At 49.4% G+C, this 26,596-nt stretch overlaps 12 protein-coding genes across 12 annotated transcripts; 5 read left to right on the top strand and 7 right to left on the bottom strand.

Moving 5' to 3' along the window:
* Positions 1-161: 161 nt before the first annotated feature.
* P175DRAFT_0503713 (uncharacterized protein) lies at positions 162-731 on the bottom strand. The gene is made up of 2 exons (XM_040897690.1): positions 336-731; positions 162-268 (listed from the first exon to the last, which is right to left on the bottom strand). Exons 1-2 carry the CDS (start codon positions 469-471, stop codon positions 207-209), a joined length of 198 nt encoding a protein of 65 aa, XP_040750286.1. The 5' UTR covers positions 472-731; the 3' UTR covers positions 162-206.
* An 888-nt stretch (positions 732-1,619) lies between these two features.
* On the top strand, positions 1,620-3,723 carry P175DRAFT_0534674 (WASP family protein; the record flags this gene model as incomplete). The annotated part of the gene is made up of 4 exons (XM_040900157.1): positions 1,620-1,829; positions 1,905-2,855; positions 2,933-3,626; positions 3,692-3,723. The coding sequence occupies 4 exons, from the start codon at positions 1,620-1,622 to the stop codon at positions 3,721-3,723; spliced, it is 1,887 nt and encodes a 628-aa protein (XP_040750285.1).
* A 469-nt stretch (positions 3,724-4,192) lies between these two features.
* P175DRAFT_0484553 (CorA family magnesium transporter) lies at positions 4,193-6,559 on the top strand. Its single transcript, XM_040895574.1, has 3 exons — positions 4,193-4,896; positions 4,966-5,594; positions 5,662-6,559. The coding sequence occupies exons 1-3, from the start codon at positions 4,288-4,290 to the stop codon at positions 6,254-6,256; spliced, it is 1,833 nt and encodes a 610-aa protein (XP_040750284.1). The 5' UTR covers positions 4,193-4,287; the 3' UTR covers positions 6,257-6,559.
* Positions 6,560-6,561: 2 nt separating this feature from the next.
* Positions 6,562-9,151, bottom strand: trm44 (tRNA (uracil) methyltransferase). Its single transcript, XM_040899421.1, has one exon. The coding sequence runs from the start codon at positions 8,982-8,984 to the stop codon at positions 6,849-6,851; it is 2,136 nt and encodes a 711-aa protein (XP_040750283.1). The 5' UTR covers positions 8,985-9,151; the 3' UTR covers positions 6,562-6,848.
* Positions 9,152-9,397: 246 nt separating this feature from the next.
* On the top strand, positions 9,398-10,454 carry P175DRAFT_0559719 (histidine phosphatase family protein; the record flags this gene model as incomplete). The annotated part of the gene is made up of 4 exons (XM_040900937.1): positions 9,398-9,692; positions 9,774-10,037; positions 10,103-10,324; positions 10,388-10,454. The coding sequence occupies exons 1-4, from the start codon at positions 9,517-9,519 to the stop codon at positions 10,452-10,454; spliced, it is 729 nt and encodes a 242-aa protein (XP_040750282.1). The 5' UTR covers positions 9,398-9,516.
* P175DRAFT_0337573 (DASH complex subunit HSK3 family protein) lies at positions 10,403-11,097 on the bottom strand. The gene is made up of 2 exons (XM_040892871.1): positions 10,558-11,097; positions 10,403-10,450 (listed from the first exon to the last, which is right to left on the bottom strand). Exon 1 carries the CDS (start codon positions 11,013-11,015, stop codon positions 10,584-10,586), a length of 432 nt encoding a protein of 143 aa, XP_040750281.1. The 5' UTR covers positions 11,016-11,097; the 3' UTR covers positions 10,403-10,450; positions 10,558-10,583.
* Positions 11,098-12,275: 1,178 nt separating this feature from the next.
* On the bottom strand, positions 12,276-15,006 carry P175DRAFT_0503711 (ketopantoate reductase family protein). Its single transcript, XM_040897689.1, has 5 exons — positions 14,632-15,006; positions 14,533-14,573; positions 14,027-14,456; positions 12,459-13,923; positions 12,276-12,390 (listed from the first exon to the last, which is right to left on the bottom strand). Exons 1-5 carry the CDS (start codon positions 14,787-14,789, stop codon positions 12,376-12,378), a joined length of 2,109 nt encoding a protein of 702 aa, XP_040750280.1. The 5' UTR covers positions 14,790-15,006; the 3' UTR covers positions 12,276-12,375.
* Positions 15,007-15,477: 471 nt separating this feature from the next.
* P175DRAFT_0337570 (uncharacterized protein) lies at positions 15,478-16,144 on the bottom strand. The gene has a single exon (XM_040892870.1). The coding sequence runs from the start codon at positions 15,976-15,978 to the stop codon at positions 15,592-15,594; it is 387 nt and encodes a 128-aa protein (XP_040750279.1). The 5' UTR covers positions 15,979-16,144; the 3' UTR covers positions 15,478-15,591.
* A 2,090-nt stretch (positions 16,145-18,234) lies between these two features.
* P175DRAFT_0484541 (ATP-dependent RNA helicase SUB2) lies at positions 18,235-20,762 on the bottom strand (the record flags this gene model as incomplete). The annotated part of the gene is made up of 5 exons (XM_040895573.1): positions 18,235-18,701; positions 18,765-19,022; positions 19,081-19,441; positions 19,511-19,921; positions 20,513-20,762. 5 exons carry the CDS (start codon positions 20,760-20,762, stop codon positions 18,656-18,658), a joined length of 1,326 nt encoding a protein of 441 aa, XP_040750278.1. The 3' UTR covers positions 18,235-18,655.
* A 425-nt stretch (positions 20,763-21,187) lies between these two features.
* On the top strand, positions 21,188-21,784 carry P175DRAFT_0534666 (ribonuclease P Rpr2/Rpp21/SNM1 subunit; the record flags this gene model as incomplete). The annotated part of the gene is made up of 1 exon (XM_040900156.1): positions 21,188-21,784. One exon carries the CDS (start codon positions 21,188-21,190, stop codon positions 21,782-21,784), a length of 597 nt encoding a protein of 198 aa, XP_040750277.1.
* Positions 21,785-23,130: 1,346 nt separating this feature from the next.
* P175DRAFT_0402806 (uncharacterized protein) lies at positions 23,131-23,837 on the bottom strand (the record flags this gene model as incomplete). Its single annotated transcript, XM_040893001.1, has 2 exons — positions 23,131-23,355; positions 23,565-23,837. Coding segments are annotated over 2 exons (498 nt in total), but the record flags the coding sequence as incomplete, so codon positions are not given.
* Positions 23,838-24,840: 1,003 nt separating this feature from the next.
* P175DRAFT_0337480 (WW domain binding protein 11) lies at positions 24,841-26,531 on the top strand. The gene is made up of 2 exons (XM_040892869.1): positions 24,841-24,896; positions 24,986-26,531. Exon 2 carries the CDS (start codon positions 25,189-25,191, stop codon positions 26,074-26,076), a length of 888 nt encoding a protein of 295 aa, XP_040750275.1. The 5' UTR covers positions 24,841-24,896; positions 24,986-25,188; the 3' UTR covers positions 26,077-26,531.
* The last annotated feature ends 65 nt before the right edge of the window (positions 26,532-26,596 follow it).

The following is a 26,596-nucleotide window of genomic DNA, read 5'->3' as shown; positions in this document are numbered from 1 at the left end:
GTCAACACTATTTCTACATCTATTCGTAAATAATAAGCTCGACAGTGATTGTACCAACAAAATTTGAAAGCCGTTCCTAAAAAAAAAAAAAAAAAGGTATGCTAACTTGTAAACCCCAGACGTTAACAAGGTCAGCGCTCAACACTTAGGAATGAGATGACTTTTAAAAGAATTCCAATGTTATCACTGTCCAGCAAAGCCCTATTTTATTTGTTCAACTCCTTCATGCGTGCCTCGATCTCTTCGCGGGATGCCTTTGGGGGCATGTCTATCAAGTCTAGTTAGCAGTTTAATGTGCTCCTAAGCCCCGGGGCGTGGCAAGGCCTTCTTCTCACTGTCAGGAATCTGAGGGCCCTTTCGGATATGATCAAAGATGCTAGGTTTCTGGGAGTTCGGATCGTGAGTGCTCGAGGAATTCCCGCTACCTCCTTGCTGCGGATGAGGGTCTGAATCGGACGGAATAATCGGCATCCTGATTTTGAGGGATCGTTGATATTCACAGACTCCAGTTATTGTAATATCCTGCACTTTTCTGATTCGGAATGGCATCAAGTGGGCGTTTAGGAGGATGTATGTAGAATGGGCAGGACGAAAGGACGAAAGCCGGGTTTATTATACAATAAGGAGAGTGAGAAGATGACGTCATTTAACTGGGCTCGTGTGGGAAAGAATTTAGGTGTGTAAAAAAATATAAATAAATAAATAAAATAAAAATAAAACTTGGAGGTTACAGAGAAATCAAGAGCAATCAAGAGAAATCAAGTGTTATTCTTCATTCACTTTCAGGGATTCTCCAGGTGTTATTCGTACATAGTTAGATTGAAGCTTTAGGTTGTCCTTGCCACATATGTACCGTACATACTCTGTATAGAACTTCTCAGCCCTTTATAGGTATTAATGAGATACTTAGTATTCATTATAGTAATATTGGAGCTAGTAGACACTATGTTTTCTATCTAAATTCTCTCCTGATCGAAAGAATGGTAAGGTGCCCTCGGCTGACTTCATGATATACTTCGAGTGGTGCCTGAGGAATCAGGGTGTATGTATATATATAGGTAGCTATACAGAAATTCTGCTACCTAACCACCAAGTTATAGATCAAAGATGTAGATGGAGAGTTTTCCAATAAAACATATCTTGGAGGACCTAACTTTCTCCTCACTAATGGGGATAGGCTGGTAATTAATGGTTAATTCCCCACTCCAGCGGCGGTGCCTGCCACTCTGCCACTCCGCTCTCACCATCGACTCTCTCTTCCCTTTCTCTCTCCTCTTTTCTCCTCTCCACACCCCCATTTTCTCCCTCATACTCTTTGTCCCTTCCCCTGCCCCTATATTCGACTCTCAATTCGGCAGCTCTCTCCTCTACTAAACAACCGGTATCCGTCCCCCCTCGGTTTCCTACCAAGAATCGTTTCCGTCGCCCGCTGACACGATCAGCTACCGTTGTCCACTTAGGGAACAAGCGCTTCTAAATCCTTCTTGCGACAGCCTCCTGCAATGCGTTCACGATATTCTACCTAAGAGTCGCTATTCTATTCATTACCTGATTTTTCTTTTTTCTTTTTTCTTCTACAGTTACTTGCTGGAACCCCCGGACTCCCGGTTAACTCGATAATGCCCTCTATTCTCAGTGAGGCCGACAAGGAGACGGTCAAGCGAAATGTCCCGAAGCCGGCAAATAAAATCCACGCGGTAGCGGTTGCACGCCTTTATGTGGCCTATCCAGATCCGCACCGATGGACATATACCGGTTTACAGGGCGCCGTCGTGTTGGCGAATGACTTGGTCGGGCGCACCTTTTGGTTGAAATTGGTGGATGTATCGGTGAGTGTTGAAAAGGGTTGCTATCAATAGATCCAGATGGCTAACGGCATAATAATCTTCGGCTTGGAATCACAGCCTGCCGGAAGGGGTGTTATATGGGACCAAGAAATCTACGAAAACTTCCAATACAACCAGGATCGAACGTTCTTCCACACCTTCGAGCTTGAAGATTGCCCCGCCGGTCTATCATTCGTCGACGAGAAGGAGGCAAAGACGTTCATTAAGAAGATGGCAGATCGGGAAAAGACCGCGAGCAAAGAGACAAAGCAAACTCCATTTGCATCGGCTCGAGGACAAGGTCCTACACCGGTGGTCAACGGAAAGTCCAGCGGAACAGGTCGTTCGCTCTTTGGCAGCCTATTGGGGCACCGGTCAGCTTCTGGGTCGAGTGCACCAGCTCCAATCCCTTATGATCTCCCCCCTGCGCCTTCAGTCCAGGTTGTTCCCCCACCACGCAAGGAGCTGCCTTTCGACACTAGTGACCCCGCAATGAAAGGTGTTCTTGACGAGCTTCTGCAGATGGGCTTCACGGAGGACATGCTGGCGGAAAACTCCGACTTTATCAAGACCTATATTCAACAAAAGCAGGCTAACGAGCTGGGATCCGCGACACCGCCTGCTGACGACCAGAGAAAAGTAAAGGCTCCCCCTCCACCCCCTCCGTCTGCGCCCCCGGCTCCCAAGGCAGGCCCTATCAGTCCTCAGAACACCGGCAACAGTGCAGGCAGCCGACGCGGTGCTCCGCCACCACCACCTCCTTCGCGCAAGACCCAGTCAAAGGCAGAAGAAGAGCCAGCTCCTCCACCACGGGAACCATCACCACCACGGCTAAGATTCCGTGCGCCGCCCCCGATCGCTGATGCTGGTAAATTCGCCCATACCGTCGGCCCCCCTCCTCCTGCCCGCGCGCGAGCGATGTCAAGTGCCAACCCTGGACCACCCCCCCCTCCACGACCACCAAAAGCTCCCGTGGATGAAACTCCAACCCGTTTTGGGGTTCCGCCGCCATTCCAAGGAGAGCGGAAGGTTTCAGCCCCACCGGCGCCGCCAAGTCGCGGTCTGTTGCCTTCAGGACCCCCGCCGCCGCCTCCACGAACAACTAGCCCCGCATTGCCGCCCCAACTCCCCCCCAAAATCCCCAATACTACCGCTTCAGCGCCAGGCCCTCCCCCTCCTCCACCAAGAAGCCCAGCCTCACAGCCTCCCCCTCCGCCTCCGCCAGTACCTGGTGCATCCCGGCCTATTCCCCCCCCTCCTGCGGCGAGCGCTGCACCCCCACCCCCCCCTCCTCCTCCCCCCCTCCTTCTGCGAGCATTCCTCCCCCGCCTCCTCCTTTTGCGCATGCTCCCCCGCGTCCATCTGCAAGCGTTCCACCCCCTCCACCACCACCACCGCCACCCCCATCGAGCTCCGGTCCGCCTCCTCCTCCGCCTCCACCACCTCCAGCACCAGGCGCATCGGCCCCGCCACCGCCGCCGCCGCCACCGCCGCCGCCGCCCCCGGGAGCAGGTGCACCCCCACCTCCACCCCCCCCCGGTGGTGCAGCCCCAGCATTGCCGCAACCTAGTGGTGGTAGGAACGACCTTATGGCTGCCATTCGAGCATCTAGAGGTCAAGGAGGCGGAGGGTTGCGAAAGGTCAAGGATTCCGAGAAAAGAGACCGCAGCGGAGCAGTTGTTCCGGGAGGCGCCAATGAATCGGCTGCGACACCGAGCGCAGGGGCTGGTCCGCAAGGCGGCTTGGCAGGAGCCTTGCAAGACGCTCTGGCAAAGAGAAAGCAGAAGGTCAGCGGTAGCGGTAAGTGTTTAATTCCTTTCACAATCTATTGCGAATGTGAGTCACGTATCTAACTGGTTCCATAGACGACGAAAGAGATGACGATGATGATTGGTGAGCAACTGATAGCCGGATGCCTCTTCGACGTTCTCCTTCCGATGCCACCATGTGCTAGACTTCTTTGGGCTTTGATACCTTGCTGCCGTCTTTTCTTCCGTTACCTTTTTGGCTCATTTTGCTGTTCATCAGGCGTGAGCTATTGGGAGGCGTTTTGTCAATTTTAGAATTTTGTTTTTGCAGGCGCCGAAAATTCGTTTTTATTGTCTTCTTTTGACTCTCAGTTCTATACTCACTGTTGACTTGTGAGGTTATGTTAATTTGACCCAACCACACCCTTCCGGATTGGATAGACAAGAGTGAATTCAATTATATGTGCATTCATACTCCGTAAGAAGAGCCTTTTAGTATTGCTTCGCCCGTAAACAACACCGGGGAAAGAGGAGAGCCGGAAGATTGTTGATCCGACCGTTGCTGTTTGTATGCGGGAAAAACTGACGACCAAAAGTCATCCAGAAGCACAACTCCAAGGACAGAGGCGAAAAGGAGTGTAAACAAGAGCGTGAGAAAAGAAAGATAGAGGCAGCAGCGTCTCTGTCCAGCTGCTTGCCAGAGCCATACCGAAATGCTCTCAACTTCTCCATGGAAACCCTCCGCTCCGTCAGCGTCACTCCTCCGTTTCCTGCGCGCTCAATCTGAGTCGGCCCTGTTTTTCACAGCAAACCACCCGTCAGGATGCCGCCATGCATCTTCGAAGGCTCCGACTCGTCCTCGATCTAGTTTCTTCTCATCGAATGATCCGTTGGGCTGGACAAGCCCTGATCCCCTACCATGCAGAGCAACCCTAGAGGCGGGCTTCTTTCCTACCCCCAACTTTGGATCTCGAAACCGCATCGCTTCCCGATCCCGAACGAATCTAGGCTCATCCACCCCTACCAATGCGTTCCATCCTTTCTCGAGATCGGCACCCTTGCGAGCGGCGTCTACTAAGAGCCGTTCCTTCTTTCGCAAGCTTTGGGATTTCAGACGTGACAAGGCGGTCACTGATGCGAAGCTGAATCCTATGGGTGGACCGGCGATTTTTGACGACGGGGTGGACGGAAGTTTAAGTGTTGCACGAGCGCTGGCAGCCAAGGCCTCAAATGAACTGCGTCTTCGATGCACGGAGTTTGATCTTAACGGGAATGTGACCCTGATGAACGGAGATTTTAAGAAGAGCGAATTGATCGCCAAGGTGAGTATAGAAATACCTGCGTGATAAGGCCGCCAATGAATTAGACAGCGAACTAAGTGGTACATATAGTATGGTCTTCTGCCGCGCGATCTTCGCAAAATCGATTCCTCGACATTGCCTCACATCTTTGTGCGTCCGAGCACCATCCTTATCAACCTTCTCCATCTTCGCGTCCTTATCAAAGCGGATCGCGTCCTGGTCTTTGATGCGTACGGATCAACCGATTCTTATATGCAGTCATTATTTGTGTATGATTTGGAAGGAAAGCTACGACAGAAGCAGCCCCAGGGCGCAGGTGCCTTGCCTTATGAGTTCCGGGCTCTAGAAGCCGTCATGATTAGCGTCACCACCGGCCTGGAAGAGGAATTCAATGGTGTTCGAGAGCCAGTTGTGCGTGTTCTCCGAGCCCTAGAAGAAGATATTGATCGGGACAAACTGCGACACCTCCTCATTTACTCCAAGAAGCTAGGCACCTTCGAACAAAAGGCGCGACTGGTTCGAGACGCAATCGACGACCTACTAGACGCTGACGATGACCTTGCTGCCATGTACCTGAGCGAGCGAGCGAAGGGTGTCCAGCGAGAGGAGCAGGACCACCAGGAAGTTGAAATGCTTCTAGAATCATATCACAAAGTGTGCGATGAAATTGTACAATCTAGTGGCAACCTGGTGACTAGTATCCGCAACACAGAGGAAGTGTGAGTCCAAGATCCCCCCTCTCGCCTGGAGGAATAGAGCCGACAACCGTTACTAATTTTGAAACAGAGTCAAAGCTATTCTCGACGCTAACCGCAACTCTCTCATGCTCCTCGATTTGAAATTCAGCATCGGCACCCTCGGGCTCGCAACAGGAACATTATTCTCCGCCCTTTACGGCATGAACTTGAAAAACTTTATCGAGGAATCCGATCTCGGCTTTGGGGCCGTCTCAGTCACCTGCTTTGCCATCACCGCGATCGTCTGCGTCTACGGACTCGCAAAGCTACGTAAGCTGCAACGCGTCCGGATGTGGGGTGAGGCTGGCGTTGGCGGCACCCCCATCGTCCCTCTCCACTCTAGAAGCGCCGCACTTACGGGCCGAGCAAATTGGCGAGCCGATTCGATCGAGCCGGTCTGGAGCAGTCTTCCCGGTGAAGGCCGCGCGGAGCGCATGAAACGTCTCAGGGACGGGGCGGCCGCAGCTGCAGCTCGGTCTGCTGCGTCGGACGCGGCTCGGTCTGCGGCTTCCACCGCGGCGTCGCAGAGAGCTGCTTCGCTGAAGCAGGTCCTGAATTTCCCCTCTGCAGCTGGGTCCGGTTCGCCAAAGAGTGGCGCACCGGGAACGCAAGAGGCCGATATACAAGGCAATTCCTCCACATAAATCTCAATGCCCAACCATCTCCCTTTCTCTTCCGTGTTATGCTCATGTTCATGACATACACACATATCGCTAACTGTATGCATTATCGATTTCCACATTGAGGTTTTAATTCATCCAAGACAGGAAGGAGTCTGGGTTTGTTTTGTGCTGCTTATCGAATGACTGATACCTACCAGTCCACCTACTAGTAGGCTGTATGAGTGACTGGTGCATCTCTCTCTCTACTCATGTACTAATTTTTTTTTTCTCGACTTCGCTTGTTCCGGATTGGATCTTGGATTTTTTTTTTTTTTTTTTTTTTTTGCCCTAAATAGATTTTATACCTCGGATTTAGATATATATGGCTAGAACATCGGTAGCCAACACCCCAATCAATGTACATGATATGACACTGACTTCATTGGCTGATACCATACATACCTCCTAAGTCGTAACTCATGTGCTATATATGTATGTATGCGGTATATACAAACCCAATCAAGGATCTAATCTAATATCTATCTATCTATCTACAACATCCCTCGGATTAGTTAGTTCTCGTCGGATCCTCAATACGCCCAGATCCCATCAAGCAGATGAACGAACCCCCTAATCAACCACCATGCTGACTTGACTTGCACCGCCCCTGAACGAAATGCAACTTCTTCGCCCCTTCAATCCAAGTCTTCGCTGCAACGTATACCCCTCCTTCACGCGCACACTCTTTCCTCACAACCTCTAGAGCTTTATGATCGTACCCTCCACCAGCACCTGCACCTGCACCTGCACTCGCATTCCCTACTGATCCCGATAAAGAAAGGCCAGATTCTGACGAAGCTAGTGCCCTCCACTCCCTTCCTGCCCGCACCCTCCCACCGATAACTCCCATGTTCCTCGTGCTTGGGATCCTCAAGATCGTCTTCTCAACCGCGTACCCGACGTCCTCGGCAACCGCAACAGTCTTGGCCGTTAGCGAGCCGTAGGTGGATTTCAGGAATGCTGCCGATGGATGATGGTTGGGGTCTGCGGCGTCTTGTTTGGATTTGCGGAGGTCCCTGAGGGAGCCGGATTTGGGCTGTTCGAGTGCGTGGCCGGGGCCGGGGCCGTCGTCGTTGTCTTGTTCTTGGTTGTGGGTGGACGGGGGCGGTGGGTAGCGGTGTCTTGCGCCGGAGAGGGAATGCGAGCAGCATGGGATAGCGAGGAAGGGCGAGGGCGAGGCTGGGTTCAGGAGAGTGGCCATTATCGGGGTCCAGATTGTGAGTTCGTCTGCGTGGTTGGAGATGATGAAGGTGTGTTTTGGGAAGGTGCCCGTGTGGGTTTTCACGCCGGGGATTAGGTCGTTCTTGGGATCTTGTTTCTTTTTCTTCTCCTTGTCGTCGTCGTCAGAGGGGCGGGTAGGAGGGGATGAAGGAGGAGGAGGAGGAGGAGGGGAGAGTTCATCTGCAAAGGGTTTCGGGATGTAGATTTCCTCTTTCAGACGGTCTTGTACAGACTTGGGGAATATAGTCCAGGTTTTCCTCCGCCGGGCGTCGAAGCCCCAGCCTTGGTATCCTTCTTGAATGAGAAGGTAGACGAGCACGCCGTTTCCACATGCGACGTCGACGAAGCCGGGGAAGGGTTCTGATGGATGTTTTCTTTCCGTGCTGTTATTTGGTCGGGTTTGGGACTGCTCGTCTGAAGGAACACATCCATACATGTTCCTCCAGAGTTCAATGAGAAACGCAGCCACAGCTATATCTTCAAAAACATGCTTCTTTGGCTCGGTCGCCTCAACCCAGCGGCCACAGAGGTCCGCGCTGTATTTGGCCTTGAGTCGACTGTATGTATTCTGGACGAGATGCTGCGGAAGCACATTATCCTTGGTCGGATTGTGGTTTGCTGATTCCAGAGTCTCGGTTAGACGAGCGCCCTGTGCAAGTCGAATCTGCACCTCGATGATGTTGTTTAGGGTCCGTTCGAGGCGAGTGGGGATTGGTTCGTCTGGGTAGGGGATAAAATGGACGGACAATACACCAGTGCCAGTTCCAGTTCCAATTGCAGCTGCGCCGCCGCCTGCAGTCTCAGGCGTAGTTTCGGCTCCCGGGTCGGGTTTAGACACCGTCGTCTCTATAAAACTAGTATCATAATCATACAGCATAGCCAAAGACCGAACAACCGGGTGGTAATACGGCATATCCTCCTTCGAGGCAACATGGGCCGTATACACAACTAGGAACCGTCTCATCGTCGACGACCCATCAGTCGATGCAGCAGCAGCATCCTCCTCCTTATAAAAATGACATGTTTGATCCAGTGACTGATCCAGTTGTGGATTCCTAGGAATCAACCTCCTCACCACCGTCCGGGTCAAAACAAAGCCATTGACCTCCCGAGCAGGCAACGGATCCACGGGCTCTTCGCTATCATTCCCGCTCTCACACTCACTTCCGTCCTCGACAGATAGCCCTCCCGAGTCTCTCTCCTGCTCCTTGGGCGTGCTCAACCCCGCCTCACTATCAAAGAGAATATCAGCCCGAAACAGCACACTCGAAGACTTGTTGACGTTAGTCAGCAGATACAGTGTCGTCTGCTGGAACACCTCTGGAATGAAATGGAGCCCAGTTTCCGTTAAATCGTTCGAGGTCACCCACTGCTCTTCTGCAGTGGTGTTCTCCGCACTCAGAACCAAGGACGGCTCTAGGGTTTCAGATAATGCCTTGCCAGACAGCTTGGTCACATCTCTTCGGGGTCTTTTGGCGTGTCTGCCCATTTCCCTTTTTTTTGCCTTTACTGGCCCAGTATCTCGCCCTTGGGGAGCGAGTATAGATGAGTGAATGAATATTCGGTCATGGTTTCGTGGGAGGAACCTAATGCTGAGTCATCTGAGGGTAAATGCTGACTTGCAACCACTGTGTGCATGCATCTTGCAGCCTTGCGATTAAGGCAATTCACTCGATCTACGCTCGTTCTTTTCTCAGTGTTGAGATTGTAGAAACCCTTTAGAATATAACTACGAAAGAGAGAGAAACAGGGAGATAGGCGAGGAAGCTTCAAGTAAATAAAAGCAATTCTTGCAAGTATAGTCTACGGAGTACATACTTGGTTGGTTAGGTTGGGATCCTCCGAACTGCTTTTCGCATGACGCAAACCCCCCCCCCCCCCACCATTTAACCTTCGTCCGTCCGACAACCTTCCGGACAACAGTCAACCGGGGAAACTATTTAAAACCGGAAGGAAGAAAGGGAAGAAAGGGAAGAAAACAAAAGAACCATCCCCCCAAAATAACAATTCTATACTCGATCATGACACCCCGCTGTTTTATTGTCCGCCACGGCGAGACCGAATGGTCCCTCAATGGCCGACACACCGGAACAACGGATCTACCGCTAACACCAAATGGTGAGAAGCGTATCAAGGCTACAGGCAAGGCTCTCGTTGGGAATGACCGCCTTATTGCACCGAAGAAGCTAGTTCATGTGTATGTGGAACCCTTATTATATATCTTTTAACATTTCCTTTTTTTGCTTTGTATTGCGACTGACGCGCGATCTTCTATTAGCTATGTCTCTCCCCGCGCCCGCGCTCAACGAACCCTGGAGCTCCTCGAGATCGGCTGCAAAGAACGGCTTCCCTGGGCGGGGAGGAGAAAGTCAGAAGATGAGGAGCCCATTCGAACGGAAGCGAAGGTCGAAGTCACAGATGCAATCCGGGAGTGGGACTATGGTGACTACGAAGGATTGACCAGCAAGCAGATCAGGCAGATGAGAGCGGAGCAGGGCCAGGGATCATGGGATATTTGGCGGGATGGCTGTCCCGGCGGAGAGTAAGAACTGCATTCTCCTTCTCTTTCCCTTTCAATAACGGCACTCATGCAATTTGTCCAAAAAGATCCCCGGAAGACATCATCAAGCGCCTGGACGCCTTGATCGCCGATATCAGGGCGAAATACCACCAACCGTGTTTGGACAGCTCGTCGGAAGCCTCAGGCAAGGGCGATGTCCTCATCGTCGCGCACGGGCACATTCTGCGCGCGTTCGCCATGCGCTGGACGGGAAAGTCTTTAACAGAAACCACACTGATCCTCGAAGCGGGCGGAGTCGGCACCTTAAGGTAGGACAGGACAGGACCTTCATCGCCAATTCCCATGGCCAGGAGTAGAGCTGACAGCCACAGTTACGAGCACCAGAACATCGAAGAACCAGCGATTATTCTCGGAGGAGCTTTCGTCGTGGATAGCTAGGGTTGGAGTAGAGTTAGTTCACACACACACATAGAACTCTATAAAGTAAACCAAATCCAAAAAAAAAAAAAAAAAAACAAAAAAAAAAAAATAGAAAACCTACCTCGTAATATTCCGGGGGGGACACCATTATTTCTCCTCCTCCTCTTCCTCCCCATCTTCCTCATCTTCCCTCTCCCTTTCCCTCTCCTTCCCCTTCCCCTTCACCCCCTCCTCCCCCAAAACCTTCGCAGACCCCATAAACAACGCGCCAACATACCCGCCCAGAAACCTCATATCCTCCGCCTGCACAGCCGTCATCCGGAGCAAGTTCTCCGTGTCGGCGAGATGCGCATTCAGCACCGCGAGCTGCGAGTGTAAATGGGCGTATTGTCTTGTTTTGGTAGCGGACATGGATGAGGCATTCGCGTTGCTGAAGCTGCTGCTGCTGCTGTTCATGTTCGGGTTCAGTGATGATGATGATGACGACGAGGAGGGAAGAATAGAGTGGCGAGGGAAGGATTGAGAGGTTGTATGCTGGTGGTGGTGGTGGTGGTGGTGGTGGTGGTGGGAGGGTGGCATTGTGGATTGTTTTGTTGTACTGCTGCTCTCTTCAGGATGATACTCGGTAGTTGGTAGTTGTAGAGGTAGTTGTAGGTGTAGTTCTACTCTTCCAAAACTGCACTCTTTCCTTGCGCGTGGGTCAGGTGATTTACTTGTCTTGACTAGGTAAGTTCTTCCATAGCATTAACTAACAAAACTGACTAGTTGGCGGTGATTGTAAATAACTCACTATTGCTTTCAAGTGGCTGTTCTGTTGAAGACCCGTTTGAAAAACTCATGTATTTATTAGGGTGCAGAATACTACATTATCTGCAAAGCTGCAAATCTACAACCAACCTTATAGCCTTGTCAGAAGAATCACCCAAAAGCATTCGATGGTTTGTCCAGGGCGGGAACTAGTGAACCATAGCAGGACCGCGCTTCACTCATTAGAATAAGCTATAAGAACAGGAAAATCCAGCCAATTAAAGTCACTCAATGATCAATCAACCGAATAAATCAAGAACCCATTGCTCTTTTTGATGCGCCGCAAACCAGACCATGAAGGAAATGACAAGATAATTGAATGGCTCTTAACAAGCCTGTATAAAACAGCACGGGGAAAACAGTATTAGCATGAATAGAAGAATTAAGAAGCAAAGAAAGAAATCGAGGGACAGGAAAGATGGGAATTGTCATGACAAAATACCGGCATGAAATGTGGTGCAGACCGAGGTAGTGTACCGCAATCTGCCATGCAAGGATATGATTCACGGCTGTATTTAGAAATGAAACGTTTGGTATAATTGGAACGAGCCAACAAAAAGACACGCCTGTTCCAGCTGAGCTTCTTTGCTCCGTGTTCATGAGAATAAAAAAAAAAAAAAAAAAAAAAAGTCGCAGGAATGAAAGACAAATAACCACATGCAATATGAACACCCACAGCCCACACATACGCCCAACCACTTTAAAAGACAACGAGAAGGGGGGAAGGAAAAGAAAAGCAGGAAAAAAAAAAAAACATGTCCCTTATGTCCCTAGTGTATATGTAGAGAACAGAAACGTAGTACGGCAGGGAGTCGGCTCTGATTCTCCTTGCCAGGCATCTCATTAGAAAGGTATTCTTTATAACAAGTAAACAGCGCTGCAAAAGGGATTTTCCGGCCTAGGAAATAAGGAAATGAATGCTAAACCAGACGTGTACATAAGGAAAAGGTTCTCGAAGATATATCGCGCGAATGCTGTGAAGGGGAGGGAAGGGGGAGGAGGAGGAAGGGACGACGTGGCACGGGTGGACGTCGTGATTTAACGGACAGGAGCCGCCGTTTGTTGGCGGCCCAGGCTGATTTGACTGCTATGGGCCGAGTTCTCGGAATCAAGGTTGGCACTGGCTCCGCTATCACCACTCCCCGCGCTGGCGCTCGCACTTCCGGTCAGACTTCTATGTTTTGGAGGACCCTTGTCGGAATACGGGTTGCTCACCCCATAATGCTGCTCCACTTGCTGCGGACCTACCGCATTCCCTTGTCCCGGCGGGTACCTAGGCACAGGCGCTCGCATGGCCCCTGGAGGCGACGGGTGGCCGCCATTCATCCCATTCATCCCATTCATCGGACCATTTGGTGGAGCCAGACCGGGGTCTTGGGCAGTGGCCGGCCGGCCCATTCGAGGGCCTGGAGGGCCGCCATATGGCGTCCCCGGAGATTGGCTATTTCTTCTACTCCCGGGGAACCCAGGATGTGGGAAGTCGCCCATTCGACTCGCCGTCAGAGAATTGGCACGAGAACCGGCTTGCATCTGATTTCTGTCGACGGCTCCATATCGGTTGGAAGAGTACGCCATCATGGGGTTATCCATGAGTGAGTCATGAAGACCGGGGATTTCTTGCATGATACGATCACTGGCGCGTTTCCGCCCTCCTCCAAAGTAGCGACTGAATGAAGACCCCGGTCGGCCACCGTTCACATTAATTTCTGGATTTTTGCGGATTTGACTCGCAGAGGGAGCTTTCTTGGCTCTGCGGGAAGTTATACTCATCATATCCACGCTATCAGGGTCAACATGCGGAATTGGCAGACTATCCATTGGATCAAAGTAGTCATCCTCATCCTCTTCATCAAACGCCGCTCGTGGGGGGGGCGCTCTCCGTGGGCCTCCTCGCCTCATACCCATTTCCTGCTCCCGAACCATCAGCTCTCGCTGCCGGAGCGCTAGCTCCCGCTCTCTCAAGGCTAATTCCGCAGAAGACGAGGGAGGGCCAGCGGGCCTATCATGGTAACCGTTGGCTCCAGGGTGCGGGGGCATTCCACCCTCGCCAGCATCGTCATATAGAACCAAGTGGCTGAACTCCTCTAGGCCTTCTAATGAAGGCTCACGAGGAATACGACCGGGTCCAGGGGCGGGAGGCTGAGCGCTTGGAGGTCTAGGCATTCCCTGCATAGGTGGCCCGCGGCGTGGGGGCATCATTCCTGAGCCCATCCGGCTAGGGGAGGGGCGCATCGGGCCGTTGGCCATACCTCTTTGAGGAGGCACAGAAGATACTCGTGGAGGGGGTTGAGCTAGCAAAGGTGGTGGCGAATCGCCGGCTCGGGGTCGGTTGAGATTTGTGGTATTGATATGATGCAGCATTGCATAGAGGGTTTCAATGCGGGGAATTTTGATGCCGAGATCGGTAGCCAGTTTGATAGGAGAGCCGAGGTAGGTCTCGATCTCCATCGGACGTCGAGCTTGAAAATCTTGGTACATTGTACTGGGTGCTTCGGTATTGGTCATCTTTTCAATGGTTTTTTGGCTGAAATCAGAGGGGAAAGAGCAGCCCGAAGCCTTCGCAAGGTCGAGTAGTTCGTCGAGGACATCTGTCACCAAGTGGCGGACTCCTACTTTTTCCAAGAGTTGTTTGTGATTCGCAGTCTCAAACACGACACTGGCTGGATAGAATGCAATAGGTCTGCGAGAGAGAGAGAGAGAGAAAAGGAAAGAGGAGAAAGTTAGTGAACTAGTCTCGATGTTTTTTTTTTTTTTTTCCAAAAGTTTCCAGTTTAGCTGCTTACCCGATCATCCGTTCGAATTGCTCCTGTCGGATATTCTTCGATACTTTGCAATCAACCTGTCCCGAGGCCAAAGTCATCGCCAATGCGGAGGCCATGTCGTCCTGGATCTCAGCAGGAATGCTAGAATTGCTACTTGTTGACCCGACCCAGAGATCTGAAGAGTTGAGGTGCTCAAACTCGCTGGCCCCAGTCTGAGTGATTTCCACGCCCGAAACAAGCGACAGGACAACATTTGTGGGGAACCGTTGCTCCAAGTGAGACTCAACGCCGAGGGTATTTGACGTATTGACCAAAATACAAGTATGTTGAGGGGTAACGACGGATTCGATTACTGCAGCTAAATCGTAGACATCGGGGAGTGCTTTGATACACAGGATGACATAGTCGTAGGCGTTTTCGCGCGAGGCAGCTTCTTCTGGGGTACGAACGACTGCAAACGAGGGGAATTAGTAAGCCAACTCATGAACAGTTTCAAGAAATCTCAGATCCAAAAAAAAAAAACTTACCATGGCGAGGCTTGAATCGTTCATTTCCAAACGATTTCGACCTGAATCACAATCTGTTAGAGATCCATGCATTTGAAACAGAGCCCAGGGCGGACGTACTTAAAGGATACACCATATTGAGATACCGACTCAAAGCCCGATTTCCAAACTAGTGTGACGTCGCAGGATGTGGTGGCCTGAAGTCTCCAGGAAAGGAATGCAGAGATAGCATTGCTGCCGACTATACAGATTCTTCGAGTTAGAAAACGGACGACCATTCTCGGAGCTTCCGGGTTTGCGGGAGAGAGGTCTGACGGGTTGATTGCAAGGTGGAAGAGGGAGGGGAGAGTCGTAGGAATCGGGGCAGAGGGAATACCAACCTGATAAAATGCGCAAGCGCGGCGGAGGAGCCATGGTCAAGAATCAAAAATGGAAGGAAGCTGTTCCCGCCAGGCGGAAGCCGAGAAAACGCAACAGACCAGGTTGACAACGAAAGATGATAGTAGTCGGACACACAATTCAAGGCACGATTAACGCTGCCTACCACAGAACGAAGGAACGCGATGAGCTGATCAAAGCCAGGGTGATTCCAGTGCAGGATTAAAAAAACGTAAACTAGTGAGACAGAAAGAGAAGAGAGAGAGAAGGAAAAAAAAAAAAAAAAAAAAAGGCAAGACCAAGCTAACGAAGGTACGGGGAATCACGTAGGGAAAGAGAGAGGATATGAAAAGAACAATAGCACAGGGGCGATGAAGAAAGGGACGAAACGAAAGGAGGAGGGAGAGAAAGGCTGTGAGGAAAGGAGAGGATGACAGATAGATGAAAGGGGAGGATGGGATGAAGGCGTAAGAGGGATTGATGGATGAGTTCAGTAACTAGTAGTCGAGAGCAAGAAGAACAGTCAGCTTCAGGCAAAAAGGCTGCCTCCGAGAGACCTTATGGAACCGTGCGTATCGGTTTTTTTTTTTTTTTTTTTTTTTTTTTTTTCTAGTTCTTTCTTTTTTCTCCTCTTTTCTCCTCTTTTTTTTTAAATTTTTTTTTCTCTCTCTTTGCAGGAGGAATTACTGTTGTTCGAGCCTCTTAACGGTCGTGGATCCCCCGCCAGAGCTCGAACCGGAAACGGAGGGATGACTGTCCACGGAGAGACACAGAGAGGGGAAACAGGCTGCAAGCGAAGAAAAAAAGAAAGAAAGAAAAAGCGGGAGGGACTTTGGAGGGATGGGAGAAGAGGAACTGTCTAAACGGGAAACTCGAAGGAATGTTGCTTTTCCCATTAAAAAAAAAAAAAAAAAAAAAAAAAAGGTGATAGTGAAGATGGGATCGGAAATGGGAAATTACAGAATTACAAGGGGAAAAAGGTTTCCAATCGGAGGAATAATGGTGAGCTGTAGGGAATCTAGTAGGACCAGAAATTGAGCCAGTATTGAGTATTTGAATACGCAATCTAGGATCCATTCTGATATCCATATCTCCAGTACTTACTTAGTATCTGCCCAGGTGGTAAGACGGAAATCACAACAAATACATATCTAGGTAAGTACCTAGTTAGATGATACTTCAAGCAGCTCCCAGGTTCATAAGTTCATATTCTCATCATCAAATGACCTAAAAATACCTTTTTTTTTTTTTTTTCCCTCCCTAATCCTGACAAACCAGGTGGACTAGTTAACTAGTTAAATGAATCATCCTGATTATGGTGGATGCGCGCTCTGAGACAGACCAACCCACCCCAAAACTGGCCGAACCAACCATCATGCGAGCCCGGTCCAATCCACCAGCGATGGTGCACATCCTCCCGTCACCCAAAAGCCCACTTGGTCGCTGGTCGAGATCAGAGGCGCGGCGCTGCGATCGGTCGGACCTGGTTAGGCTCGCCGCTGTTGCTCTCTAGTGACTAGTCTCTACTCGGGAAGTCCTCGAGCTAAGGAGTTCATCCTAATCCTCGATCTAGGTACCTAATGTACGTGCTCTTCCCCAATCTATACACTTTATAGAGAATCTATTTTTTTTAAACAGATATTGTCCCTTATTCGTCAAGAGTACCTGTACTCCGTAGCTACGTCCGTACCCCTTTCCAATGCAGAACCCTACCTCCTAATCATCTCCATGTTCTTATTTGGGGGGGGGAGGGGGAAACACCATGATGAATCTGTGCCTCCCATTTGAACGGGGTTATCGGGAATGGGTAGGACAAGCTACCTAGTCAGTACCTGGTATTGCTTTTTTTTTTTTCTTTCCTCCTCCTTTCTATATTATAATTTTTCAGTCAAGTCCCTCGATTTTTGGTCTTTTTTTTGCCCTCCCCTCAAATCACTCAACCCATCTCTATTCTGTAAATTTATCTAGGGATACAACAAAAAGGAGGCAGTGTTATTCATCTGGCATGCCAGAACTCGACCGAAGCAGGGATCGGCGGGCTGGAACAGGAGACGGCCAACGCTGTTTGCAGGTGTCGATTGCATCCGGATACCCTCATGCAAGATAACTATGGCCGATGGATTAGTATAGTATACTATGGTGGCAGGTGGCTTGTTCCGTCGGAGTCCGTCCGTTGTTTCCTTGATAGAACAACTTATGACCCTGTAGGGATGTAGAGATTAAGGCTCATGCGCTCTTCTCTTTGTATGGGATAGAATGATATAGCAAATAAAATTAGAATCGATACCACACATATTACTCGGTATTAAAAGTGGATCTTTCGAAGTTGGGTTGTGGCTTGTTGGGGTTTGACATATATTGATGCCCTCACTTTAAGGTCCGGGTCGGGGCTCTACTGAGTCTACTCTCTCCTAGGAGTAGATAGTCCTGGAGGATGCGTTCATACGACTAATTAATATTAGGCCAGTGATTTCCTTCCTGTATTACATCTGGCAACAATCCAATCGGATTGATCTACTTGGGATGGCTTCCATGTTTTCGAGGGCGACACTAGCAAGATTACTACATAGTGGACCGAATAATGTGAACAAGCAGCTCCCCGTGTAGGTGGGAAATCATTTTCTTAGAGAATCTCGGGAATGGACTGAATCAGAACATTAACTACTAGTTGGTTAGTTATTGAAGATGATCACGACAGCCCAAAATATCTGCAGGTGGGTCATTTGTTTATTATTTATGTATGTATCGGGACAGGATACATACGGAGGACTTGGCTTTACCGAGAACAGGAAAACTTTTCACAATTCTTGATGCTGGCAGATTACCTTCGCTTCTCTTTAGCCCTGAACTTTCTTGGGCATGCGAAATGTCCGAAAAGGTCCGATATCCGATATCACTAGGTCAACAGTTCATTCCTGGCTGAAGAATGTTTATCTTCAGTATAACTGGTAGACCACGTCAACACCCTCCAGTACAGCTGTACAGTTAGGTAGGTACCTATGTACCTTATTTGCTCTGCTAATGGACGCTGACTGGTCTGTCTCGAGTGGATCTCATCATACCATCTCGTCATCGTGTCTATCATAATATCCTTCTGTATCAAGTGGACAGAGTAGGCACGATATTGCAAAAGAAAGGTTACTTTATCCATAGATATCTTTTCAGGAAACTCCACATGGAAGTCAGTCAGAGCCCTGAATTCAACCTTGCAGAACCCAGAAGACATACGGACTCCGAGGATTGCGTAGGTAAACTACAAATATATATATAACTATATACGTACATGCCTACGCGGTCCCCGGTACGGAGTACTCCGTAGATAATGGCCATCGAAACATCAGTACGGATACCTACATATCAACAACCAACTTAAACAGACGTTGCGTCATCAAACTTCCCAATTTTTTTGTGCACCTGAAATTAGATGCATGGTGTTCTCTCTCGCGCCTCCGTAACTAGGAATGGTTTACACTCAGTTTATTCTTATTGAGTCGCCGAAACGTTGCCAACGGCGCGGTTCGAGGCCACATTACATACAGTCACGAAAGCAGATTGGGAAGAGTTAGACATCTCTAAATATCTTATGGCAAGTACATTTTTCGTCCCAGATGTTTCCGACCCCTTCCCAGCGCATTCCAACAATGCTTCACGTGAAGCTACAAGACAAATTACATCCGAAACCATCGCGCCAAAGGAAAACAAATCGAGGAATCAATGATAAAATAAGACCAGACATCAGATCAGGTACAGACTACGGCGAGATCGACTAGGCCATGTAGGTGCTGGAGTCGACACCGCCCTCGGGGTACTCGCTGTAAACACTGTTAGCTCCCAATACCCTCATTGTGGTGAGAATCACAGAGGTGAAAACTTACGGAAGGGCAACTTCGAATCGCTTCTCAATATCCTTAAGAACTTGCTCATCCTCGGGGCTGCTAACGAAAGAGATGGACAGACCCTTGGTACCGAAACGACCAGCACGACCGACACGGTGCAGGTAGGAGTCGGCATCAGCGGGCAGATCGTAGTTGATGGCAAGGTTGATACGTTCGATATCGATACCACGTCCGAACACGTCAGTAGCGACACAGATACGCTTGTTGAACTCCTTAAACTCCTTGTAGCGTTTAATACTATCGTTCCCGTTAGTAAATATATATCTTCAATATTCCAGAGGAAAAAATCTCTTACCGTTCCTCCTGGCTGACACCAGAGTGCACAGCAATACTGGGGAAGTTGCACTCGCGCAGAAGCTTGTCCAGTTCATTTGCACGGAGCGTACTCTTAACGAAGATAATGACCTGGTTGAATTCAAGGCTGTCCAAAAGTTCATTCAACTTTCGGTTCTTCTCAGCCTCATCAAGTTTGATGTAGTACTGTTGCAGACCGTGAAGAGTGAGCTTGGTGTCGTCGTCGACGTAAACCTCGAGAGGATTCCTCATGAACTTCTTGCAGATAGGTCGAACTTCCTGAGAAAGCGTAGCACTGAACATCATAACCTGCTTGTCAGCGGGGGTAGCACGGAAAATCTCCTGGACATCGCGGCGCATATCTGAACAGCCATCGTAAGCGGTATGGTCAAGCGTGATGTGTCGAGAAAAGAAAAAAAAAAAAAACATACCAATCTGATCAAGCATCTTGTCGCACTCATCAAGAACGAAAGCCTTAACATTGCGCAGAGAGAGCTTCTTGTCGCGCACCAGAGCGTTCAGACGACCTGGAGTTCCAACGACGATGTTGGGGAAGGTATCCTTATTCGACAGCACCTCGACGTCCTTCTGGATAGGAGTACCACCGTAGAAGACGGCGGTCTTCACATCCGGAAGGTACTTGCTGAATCGGGCATATTCGTTCTTGATTTGGTACGCCAACTCACGGGTGTGGCACATGACGAGGACAGAGCACTCTCCAGGAACAGGCTCCAGCTGGTGAAGGGTAGTCAAAACAAAGACGGCGGTTTTTCCGAGACCAGACTTGGCCTGGCAAAGAACGTCGACGTTCAAAATGGCGGTCGGAATGCAGACTTGCTGGACTGTGATGAGGCGGAACGGTATGTTAGATTTTTGTTCGATCCATAAACTTGAAAAAGGAAAGGCAATCCGTGTCCGAACGTCCGTCCATCCCTCGAGTGATCGACTATGTAAGGTATGGAAAATGCGGGCCATTTTCCTCCACAAAAACTATAAGAAAGTGCAAGTCGTAAACGAGCTAACTTATATAATCATCTGCGAGAGGAATTCAAATCGTTGGACCCTCTGCTAACGGCACGAAGAAGCTTTTCCGTCTGGAAGCTGTGGCCTAACGCCCCGTAGCTTTGGAAGCGCACCATCAAATTCACCCAGTATTGCTCGAGACAAATATCTGGGAAAACTTGGCGAATGTAAATTTCGCCATAGGTTACTGAAGCAATGAAGCAACAGGTAGAAGCTGCAGAATACATTCTGCGCGGCGCGACCTTGCTCGTGAAGTTCTGTCTAGAAGAGACATCTTTCATTCCGCTCAGAGGCCCGAAAGAAACAGATGACAAGCGACTATTCTTTTTTTCTTCCCGAGGAGATGGACGGACGTTGAAACTTGGACCAGTGGAGGGAGATTATTGGGAAAGAATACGTGATGGACTAACCCTCCGAAGGATGTTCGAAACCGCAATCGGTGATAGCACGTAGGAGTTCTCCCTTGAGCAGAAAGTCGCGGAAACCGGTCGAATGAATACCGACATAACTTCCCTTCTTGTCCGGACGGCCGCCAGACACCGTCAGATCGCCCTTCTTAGCCGGTGCGCCATTCGCGGCGGGGGCAGCGGTGGTAGCGGCAGCATCAGTGGTCTGAAGCTCCTCATCGGAGTAGTCAATGAGATCCTCCTCGTGAGACATGTTGAATAGTGGCGGGGGAACGAGATGGGATCGAATAAAGAAAAAAAAAACTCTGATTACCGCGGCGCGTTCTTTGATCCCTAAGGTCACGACACCTGGGGATGGCCGGTTGGGAAGGCGAAGAAGGCTTAAAACTGGAACTTGAGACTGAGGTTAATTCTGGAAAAGGTAAACAGCCGCTTCTCTAAATGCTGCGGGATGAATTGAACATAAATCGGATGTGTAGGGTGAGGGAGGGCGATGATGGAGGAGGAGAGATGGATGGCAGGTTGCGAGGGATGGGAAGAAGCCCATTACACGTGACATTGATTAGTCATTAAGGAGCCGCTTTCTTTCCGTTTTGGGCTAGCTCCATCCGTCACGGGTTGCTTCGAGACTTTTCTCTCCATGATCATTTTTGCGCATATCAAAGTCACTGTCCGACAATGGCAAAAGTAAAGGGTCAAAAGGGAACTGGTGGGGGAGCCAATAGCCATTTACGTGCGCGGCTAAGCTACCTCTATAACGCCGCGATTTACTTGCAAAATGCTGCAAAGCAATCCAAAAATGACGACATTGATAATACGGGGAATAGCGGAGAGGTCAAAATGATGTCAACCCCATCGCGCATTGTGCCGCATGTTATGGACTCTAGCACTGTTTCTGGAAAAGATTCGCTCTGCGGTAGCGGGACTGAAAAGTCTGGTGTACCCCTCCCTCAGATCTCCCGTGTATGCATCTCTCAAATGCGCGGGGTGTCGTTGAAATCGCAGCTTCGACTACCCATTGAACAGAAGAGGTCATTTTGCAAACGCTGCGACACTCTCTTGATTACTGGCGCCAACTGTACGCAAGAGATCAGAAATGCAAGTCGAGGAGCCAAGAAACCATGGGCTGATGTACGGATTGTTCGGTGTAACACCTGCGGCACTGAAAAGCGTTTCCCTCAAACTGAGAGGCGGAGCAAAAAGCTTTCACAACGCAAGAAAGAACAGAAAGAACAGAAATCATCTGAACAAGGGCATCCAGCAGCCCCCGCTTGATCCCCTGCTCTTCCCTAGGTGCAGCCAAACTGGGAATAATTTCCTGCGAATTAGTTCCAATGGTTCGAATTTTGGCCAATGCAAAATTGACTTTTTGTACCAGAGTCCAGTCTTCGCCTGGCGAAACATTGTGATACAGCTTTTCGGTCAAGATACCCCAAACTGATTTAGTCTGGGCGAAAGACGCGAGGTCAAACGCTCCAAGCCCTACGGCCCTTCCATCTCAAGAGTGAGTTGTATTCATAATAATGCGATCCTCTTTGCACAGTAGGGGCTGATAAAGGCTGTAGAGGAATCTAGTGGAAGTCGAAAATCACCTCTGGGGTTCTTCCAGGACGGCTAGGAACCTTATTTTATTTTGCTTGGTGAGGACCTGAGACTGATGACGGTCATATATCATGAGGCGCAGCCATGTTTTAAACTGCAGCGTTTAACATGCATCGTTATCAGGATTTTATCTGTATACAGGTGCACAGAGGATCTCGGGACGAGACAGACAATCGGAAAACATTAAGGTCATGTGGGCGTCATGTCACAGCAGGCATCCTCCTGGAAACTGAAACGGGATAACGAGAGCGCAGTGTCAGTGCGGAAGGGGAGAAATACAAGAAGGAATTCGTCGAATAACAAGTACGATTCTGAGTCAAGAGTAGTAGTGATCATGGCAGGAAAAAAAAAATATGAAAAATAGACCTCTAAACCCCAACCAAGAGAAAATCAACTCCGACGCTATTAACATGATAAGAGTGTTTCTCAGTCGATTCTCGTTTGAATATGACTGTTCCTTAAAAGCCAAAATCGCCGCGAGGCAGGTATCCAATCTTTAAATAACAATCCTCTCCAAACCCGCAAGCGAACAATAACAAGAACGAAAAAATACCACACAGGCAATAGTCACATCTCAAAAACATTAAACCGGGGGTTGTAGAAGGCTGTGGACGGGCGTAAATTTGTAATAACACAAGGTCCGTGAGGACGGATTCAATATATAGGCACGCGAGTGTTTGTGTTCTTCTGGAATGGTTGTCATTTTCTTCTCTCCTTTTCGTAGCTTTCATAAATGCAGTTTCGTAGCCATCGTTGAACTTGTCGGTCGTGCTGTCGTAGTCACATTGAGAGGTTCAGAGTATCATTCGGCGGGGGAGGAGGGAGCAAGGTATAAGTGGTTATGCATCAGTCGAACAAAGGCACAGAGCTGAGAGTAAAGCGCCCTTAAGCTAGATACTGGGATCGCGTGAACATAAGGGATAAAGAAATTACAGAGAATGTTTGTGGGAAGGATGCGATTCGGTAAGATAATGTGTTGTAGGGAAAAGGTCCAGAGCGTATAAGTAGCGGCATCAACGTCGTCGGCGAGCAGCTTGGTCAAGGCGCTGATCTAAGCCTTCTATTCGGCTACGATAGGCTTTCACAATTTCTCTGATATGTCCGATCTTTGTGAGTTCGGTCTCCAAGTCGTCAATCGAGGCTAAGATGGAACGAGTACGCGCGATCTCGGCGTCCGCATTGTGAATGACGTTTCCTGCGCGGTCATAGGTGTTTTGAATAGAGAGTTGCATTTGATCCTCTAGCTAGTAGGCGTTAGAACTAATGTTATGCAACGGGTGCTAGATTTGGGCGTTGTGTGAGGCTGAAATACGGCATTTTGAAATGAAGCGCAGTGCGATTTGGCGCCCTAGAAGCCTCCCACCCCCCAAACCGATCACGCAATACATACAGAGACCCCCCCAAAAAGCCCTTGCAAAGGAAATTAGAGGATTGAATGAAATTATATACGTACATATTCGATGCGATTCTGAATCTGCTGTTGTAACGCGTCTAACTGATGCGAAAGCGCTCGAAGACTCATAGGATCCAGCAGCAAACGGCCATGGCTACTGGCAGCGCTGGCCGCGCGCGAGCTGGAGTTGCTAGTACGGCCAGTCCCTCTGCCCCTGGCAATCCCATTACCGGTATGGCCACCTTGAAGAGCAATCTGCTGCTGCTGCCGGAGGATCTGGATCTCGGAGGAAGTGAGACCAAGCGAGGTATCGGGAATCGAGGCTACGGACATTTGGTTCCGGACAGAGACATGCTCCAACCGCGACAAGAGTCTAGGAAGCGCCGGCCGATCTCGATGTATGGAGATGAAATGGACCGAAGTTCATGATGCTGACGAGCGAAACTGACAGGGGGAGAGGAAGAGATGCGATGCGGTGTGGCAGAGTTAAAGATGGAGAAGTGGAGAAGCCGAACGACGAAAAGGAAGAAGATGAAAGGGACGAGAGAAAAGGGTGGGGGGAAGTTGCACGAGGAGGAAAAATCAAAGCAAATCAATTCATCAATCAATCAATTCATCAGAGGTTAGGAATCAGTAAAACGAACAAGAAGGAGGGGAATTAAATAATAATAATAATAATAATGGCACAATTAAAACAAGAGGTGCTTCAGGGATGGGGAGATATTTACTCAAATAGGACTATAGTAAGGTAATAATAGGAGAGGTGATGGTGGAATGAGACAATTATAACTTGTATTTTAATATATATATAATATTATAACTATAACTATAACTATATATCCCTCTATAACTGTATATATATAATAGTTAGAGATTTCTTCTAAGAAATCACTATTCTGCTCTTAAATCGCTATGTATATCTTCTTCTTCTCCACCGCCTTCTCTATCAACAACTTTCTTTCTTTCTCCGCATTCAGCTTCAGCTTCCAGACAAGTTTTCTTCCACCACCCAAAATCCTCTCTCTCCAATCTGATCGCATCTATTTACTTGCTCTCGTCCAATCATCTAGAAATTAACCCACCCCCTCCAGATCTACCGCTTTTGACGCTCCTCCAGCCGCATCGTTCTGCCTGCGCGTATCTCCGGACTCAGTCCCTCCAACCTAAACGTCCGCTGCCCAACTTGTGAGGCTAGAGCCCTGTGCCCTTGCCTTGGTTTTTTCCATTGGATCTGGGAAGGTCCCACGCTTGGGGAGTAGGAATCCGATTGTGGGCTATTTTTTCTGCCTGCAGCTTACTTGGACTCTCAGCCTGTGAGCATCCCCCAATTCGCCTCAAGCCTGTCTAGTCCGCTGCAGGACTCTTTGGCTTCTCCGCTACCCCTCCAAAGTCGTCAGTTGCCCTTTTTTTTTTTATGTCTTATGTTCCAGAGAGAAGATATGAAAGACTTTGACTGACGCCATATCCCGGGGGTTCAACAGACTTCTCGTCGAATAATCAATTAGTGTCCCATTCCGGTACCCGAACCGCTTGAAATCCCCTCCTAGCCAAAACCTTGTTATATTTCTTTTAAGGGCCACCTCGTTACTTCTAGACCAATTGAAAATCACAGCTCCGGGAGAGAGAGAGAGAGAGAAGAAAAAAAAAAGAAAAGAAAAGAAAAGACGGGGTGTCTTAAGCCACAATGCCGCGAGACAAGGAACGTTCCGTTAACCCTGCCATGGCGCAGCGGAAATTGGAGAAGCAGAAGAGTCTCAAAAAAGGCAAGGCTGAGGCGCTCGTCCGCCGAAATGAAAAATTGGCCCGTCGCAATCCAGAGCGCATCCAGCGGCAGATCAACGACCTGAAAGAAATGGAGCAGTCTGGACAGAGCTTGCGGCCACGTGAGAAAGAGATTTTGGAAGCTCTGGAACGGGATCTGCGGGCCGTGCTGAAAGCCCGCGAAGCTCTAGGTGATAAGGCGCCCAAATTTGAAGGCGCGCAGCACAGGCGGGGACCTGATGGCCACCCCCGCGAACGAAGGGATGGAGGCGTACTGGGGAAACGGAGGAGAGATGGCTACGAACACTCTGGAGAGCAAGAAAATGACAGCAGCGAAACGGACGAGGAGGTAAGAAGGATACCCATGCCACGGGATACACCTCCGCCTATCCCACGCGAATACCAGAGGAGAAGAGAAGCAAATGCAAACAGCGAGAATCGCCATGGTGGCCGGGGTCCGCACTCCCTGCCCGCACGACCTACAGCGGCGGTAGAATCAAGGACGGTATACGAGGCAAAACCCGAAATTCGAGATCTCCGACAAGAGGCCATTAATAAATTTGTCCCAGCAGCTGTACGAATGAAGCAGGAGTCTATAAGAGGCCAAGGGAAGCTATTAGAGCCAGAGGAGATGGATAAACTCGAGCAGGCAGGGTATCATGCTGGTCCTGCGGAAAAGGAAAGTGGGACAACGACAGTATCCGACGCGGCCACTGAAGACAACCAGGCAAGGCTACTAGAGGAAGAGCGGCGGTTTAACCAAGAGCTCAGGTCCGTCCAGATCGAAGAAGTCGAGGACGAGGAAGCATGATGCCCCCTGGGGACCCGAAGAACAAAAATGATGATCTAAATAATGACTACGACTGGGATCCCCCGTGCTTGGGGCTAACATGGACAAGAAAGAAGCCCCTATTTTATCTGGTCTTAATATATATATATATACATTTATGTAATACCACCGGCTGAAACCCAAATCAAATGTATTACCATCCAGCTCCGACAGTCGAACCGATCGGATCATTTGGTGCCTTTCGAGCAACAAGCTTGAGAATTCGCCACATAGACCTTGTTTACTAGTAATAGTAGTAGTAGTAGTAGTAGTAGTAGTAGTAGTCCACGCATTTCGATCGCCTTGCAAACTCACTCACTTGCCTTGAGAGGTATCCAGATCGATAGGTAGACTTGGTTTTTTCCAAGGCAGTGCCAGTGCCTAGCTGGTAGGTACCTAGGTAGTTAGCTAGTTATATCCCCCTTCCTTTTTCAAGCCAGTAGATTGATTTCTTGTATACTTTAGTGAGTCGGTTAGTGAATTGCCCTGCGTAAAAGGGCCT

This window comes from Aspergillus ochraceoroseus, assembly GCF_002846915.1.
Source record: "Aspergillus ochraceoroseus IBT 24754 chromosome Unknown P175scaffold_7, whole genome shotgun sequence".
Lineage (NCBI taxonomy): Eukaryota > Fungi > Ascomycota > Eurotiomycetes > Eurotiales > Aspergillaceae > Aspergillus > Aspergillus ochraceoroseus.
The sequence above is the reverse complement of the archived record's forward strand: the minus strand, read 5'-3'. Positions and strand labels throughout refer to the sequence as shown.

Bases quoted from the DNA above. Each gene is read 5' to 3' on its own strand.
- P175DRAFT_0503713 (XM_040897690.1), bottom strand. From the start codon at position 471: ATGCCGATTATTCCGTCCGATTCAGACCCTCATCCGCAGCAAGGAGGT. The intron at 269-335 runs GTGAGAAGAAGG...TAGACTTGATAG, and splicing joins GGGCCCTCAGATTCCTGACA to ACATGCCCCCAAAGGCATCC.
- P175DRAFT_0484553 (XM_040895574.1), top strand. From the start codon at position 4,288: ATGCTCTCAACTTCTCCATGGAAACCCTCCGCTCCGTCAGCGTCACTC. The intron at 4,897-4,965 runs GTGAGTATAGAA...TGGTACATATAG, and splicing joins AGAGCGAATTGATCGCCAAG to TATGGTCTTCTGCCGCGCGA. The intron at 5,595-5,661 runs GTGAGTCCAAGA...ATTTTGAAACAG, and splicing joins ATCCGCAACACAGAGGAAGT to AGTCAAAGCTATTCTCGACG.
- trm44 (XM_040899421.1), bottom strand. From the start codon at position 8,984: ATGGGCAGACACGCCAAAAGACCCCGAAGAGATGTGACCAAGCTGTCT.
- P175DRAFT_0337573 (XM_040892871.1), bottom strand. From the start codon at position 11,015: ATGCCACCCTCCCACCACCACCACCACCACCACCACCACCACCAGCAT.
- P175DRAFT_0503711 (XM_040897689.1), bottom strand. From the start codon at position 14,789: ATGGTCGTCCGTTTTCTAACTCGAAGAATCTGTATAGTCGGCAGCAAT. The intron at 14,574-14,631 runs GTACGTCCGCCC...ATTGTGATTCAG, and splicing joins CAATATGGTGTATCCTTTAA to GTCGAAATCGTTTGGAAATG. The intron at 14,457-14,532 runs GTAAGTTTTTTT...CCTCGTTTGCAG, and splicing joins ACGATTCAAGCCTCGCCATG to TCGTTCGTACCCCAGAAGAA.
- P175DRAFT_0337570 (XM_040892870.1), bottom strand. From the start codon at position 15,978: ATGGATATCAGAATGGATCCTAGATTGCGTATTCAAATACTCAATACT.
- P175DRAFT_0337480 (XM_040892869.1), top strand. From the start codon at position 25,189: ATGCCGCGAGACAAGGAACGTTCCGTTAACCCTGCCATGGCGCAGCGG.